The sequence below is a fragment of the Cryptomeria japonica genome, chromosome 10 (genome assembly GCF_030272615.1).
Source record: "Cryptomeria japonica chromosome 10, Sugi_1.0, whole genome shotgun sequence".
In the NCBI taxonomy this organism is placed as follows: Eukaryota; Viridiplantae; Streptophyta; class Pinopsida; order Cupressales; family Cupressaceae; genus Cryptomeria; species Cryptomeria japonica.
In genome coordinates, this window is record NC_081414.1 from 386,252,894 (window position 1) to 386,256,152 (window position 3,259).

At 37.4% G+C, this 3,259-nt stretch overlaps 1 protein-coding gene across 1 annotated transcript; it reads right to left on the bottom strand.

The window, feature by feature from the left end:
• Positions 1-478: 478 nt before the first annotated feature.
• LOC131071686 (stem-specific protein TSJT1) lies at positions 479-2,789 on the bottom strand. Its single transcript, XM_058007627.2, has 4 exons — positions 2,437-2,789; positions 2,122-2,362; positions 1,058-1,178; positions 479-938 (listed from the first exon to the last, which is right to left on the bottom strand). The coding sequence occupies exons 1-4, from the start codon at positions 2,634-2,636 to the stop codon at positions 751-753; spliced, it is 750 nt and encodes a 249-aa protein (XP_057863610.2). The 5' UTR covers positions 2,637-2,789; the 3' UTR covers positions 479-750.
• Between the last annotated feature and the right edge of the window lie 470 nt (positions 2,790-3,259).

A 3,259-nucleotide genomic window follows, 5' to 3' on the forward strand; every position in this document is an offset into this window, starting at 1 on the left:
CAAAATTGATAGATTTGATGATTTTCAATGCAAATATCACTTGAAGAATTGATAGATTTGATGATTTTCAATGCAAATATCATGTGATATATATGAATTTTACATTTGGATGCTGCATGGTGATGTGGTGTAATGGGTTGAATCACCATAATTAAGGATCAAGCTCCCCTAGCACCACGTGTGTGACACCCACCGAAGCTTTAAAATTATTAATAACACTATCATTGCATTGTTTTTTGGTCCCAAATATCTGGTGTATTCTAGAGATGGATGCTACCATATGTTTAGTCTCCTACCAGCAACATATGACTTTCATGGACCATGTCACCAAGAAGCATTTGCAAAAAAATCTTCAAAATATAATCATATTTAAGATATGTGTTTTAAAAACAATAATATAAATGCATTTGAATTCCTCATCTTTGCATGGATATGCTTCCGTTCCTTTTGATTGTTCATTTTGTATATAATGCTAAAATTTAGTTTAAAGAAATGTTCACAAATCATATAATCAACTTCACAAATTTACAATCACTATTTATTTTGTTGAAGTATCCACTCCAACATTTTCACATTTAAACTTTCTGATTAAAAAAAGGGAACAAATCCATAAAACGGAGTTAAATTGGAACCAACATATGATTATTCCTGCCTTTAACGAATGTGGTTCTATGACTGTGTATGTTCAGATCAGAATTTGTTGGCCCGGTTGACTTCATATGTGGTTCTATAACTCTCTATATGTGCACATCAGAACGTGTTGGCCCAATTGGCCTCACTACCCACTCTAGGGATGGGAGAACCCTTTTTGGAGAGCTCATCCACTTTAAAATTTGCTCCACACATGTGCCCCTCACTATCAACATGTGGTAATGGCATCAGCTTATTCCTTGGATGTTCAAAACTCTGCAATCCGCCTGATGTAGAGAAAAAGCAACCTAGATAGGCAAATGCAACCACCACCTATTTAGTAACAACTTTTTATGATCATCTAAATTTTTGGTTGATATATCTTTAAAAGATCAAAACAGAAGTAATTTGGAAGGTTTAGCATTACCCCGAGGAAAAGGAGCAAATGACTTCCCACAACCATCTTTGACTGAGCGTACTTCGTCAGATAAGACCAGACAACCATCTGCTGCAGTACCCCAAAAGAAAGGCACTGAACCATCAGCATCCTGCACATAAAACCATGCTATCAAAAATCAAAAGTATTCAAAAAGTTTGGACAAACTAAGATTTCAGTCTCAAATTTTCTATTGACCCACTTCATTTGTGGGTTACTAGATTCTGTTGGAAATTGAGTCATATTTGAATTAAAGATAGACCGATATAAATCATGTTAGAAAATAAGTCATACTTAAATCAAAGATAGACCCATCATCAAGAAGGCGAAGACTGGTAGCTCAATGCTAGAATACTCCACAGCAAATAGGAGGTCCTAATTTGACTCTTAACTAGTCGATAAAAAATTTAACATAACATCAAAACTCAGATCGGCAGAGCCAAGTCAATGCTGATCCCTGATCAGCTACAGCTGACTCTAAGGTGTTAAAAAATGGGTCACACCTGAACTAAAAATGGAAGGTTCGCCAAAAGAGCCGATCACTCACTGGTAAAGGATCTCACTTACAAATAGGAGATCCTGGATTCATCTTCTAATTGATCTATGAAATGTAAATGAATGACTTTAAGGTGTTAGAAAATGGGTCACACTTGAACCAAAAATAAAAGGTTACCAAAAGAACCATCACTCACTGGTAAAGGATCTCACTTACAAATAGGAGATCCTAGATTCATCTTCTAATTGATCCATGAAATGTAAAAGAATCTAATTGATTAACTGCAGAAAAATAATATCTTAAAAAATCAGAAAGAGGACCACCAAATTTGATAAGCAAGATCATACTCTCAAATTTGGCCTGCCCCATTCAAAGCTTCCCTTGAAAGCAAGCACCCCATATAAAGGGGAAACGGGGGCACATTTGCTACCCAGAACAGGGATGGTATACTTATTCCCTAGACAAAGGGTTTGCAACTGATAAATTTAGAAAAATAAATAAGCAAGGTCTTTTTTCTAAGAAAGAGATGAAAGTGACAAAGAGGAGAAGAATGTCATACAGCTGCAGTGAAGAGAGTTTGAGATTTGAAGTCGAAAAGGAGAAATGCAAACTTCCCAGAGAGATCTCTGACCACTTGATCAGCTGGATAGGGGCCCCGATCTCTGAGAGTCCTGTACGCCTCAATAACTATTGTCACCTCATTCGCGCTTTTGTTCAGCCCATACTGCTGCCTCAACGCCATTATGTTATCCAATGTCCCCTCGAACAGACAGAATATATCATCCATCGCTACAAATGCCCTGAACCGCAGGGGGGAAATGTCAAATGAATTCAAACCAAAAAAACCCAAATATCAACTGACAGAAATGCATACCTGGGTACAAGCAAAGATTGGTGTTTGGGAATGTAGGCCATGGCACCCACATCACCAAAATTAACACAGACAGCACCAGAATTGGCAGAGAGAAAAGAATTGATCAAATCTATGCCATTTTTCCTTACATCTGCCTGACGATGCGGGCTTACCAGCTCCGCAGGTCCCTCTGCAACTGAAGCCTTGAACACCGCCAACATTTTGCTCTGCAACTAGAAATTCGACAGAAGGATTGAAGATGGGTTTGGGGGGATTTGAGAAACCAGAGAAAAGGGGGGGAAAACGAATGCACTTGTTGATGAAATATGTAACTGCAACAATGGAATGCGTAACGACCCTTCCACGCCCCACTATATATACATGAATGATGATGCCCACAGCAACCGCGTGAGCTTTCCCTGTTTGATTTTATTTTAAAAAGCATTGTTTTGGAGTGGATAAGATTGCCACATACATAGCTTGATTAGTGGGTGTTGGGCCCGCATTTGTCAGTGTCAGCGTCAGCATTAAAGATAGATTTTGCTCCATCCATGGTTGACCAAACTATGAGAGGGGAATGAAAGAGATTCTTTCGTGTGATGCAAATCCTTTAATGTATAGAAAGTTGGGCTTCTAGGGCCCATTCTTGTATTATTTTTTATTAAATTTTGAAGTTATCCCAGGGCTTAATTGTTTTAGGAATAGCTACCAGTCTTTTATCATTAAGATATAATTTTTAATAAGTATAATAATTCATTGGTAATGGTATTGTGTGATAGTTAAATTGTAGTATTGTGTTTCTTATCATCAAAGTTTAAATCTTTATCGAGTGCTATTATTGAGT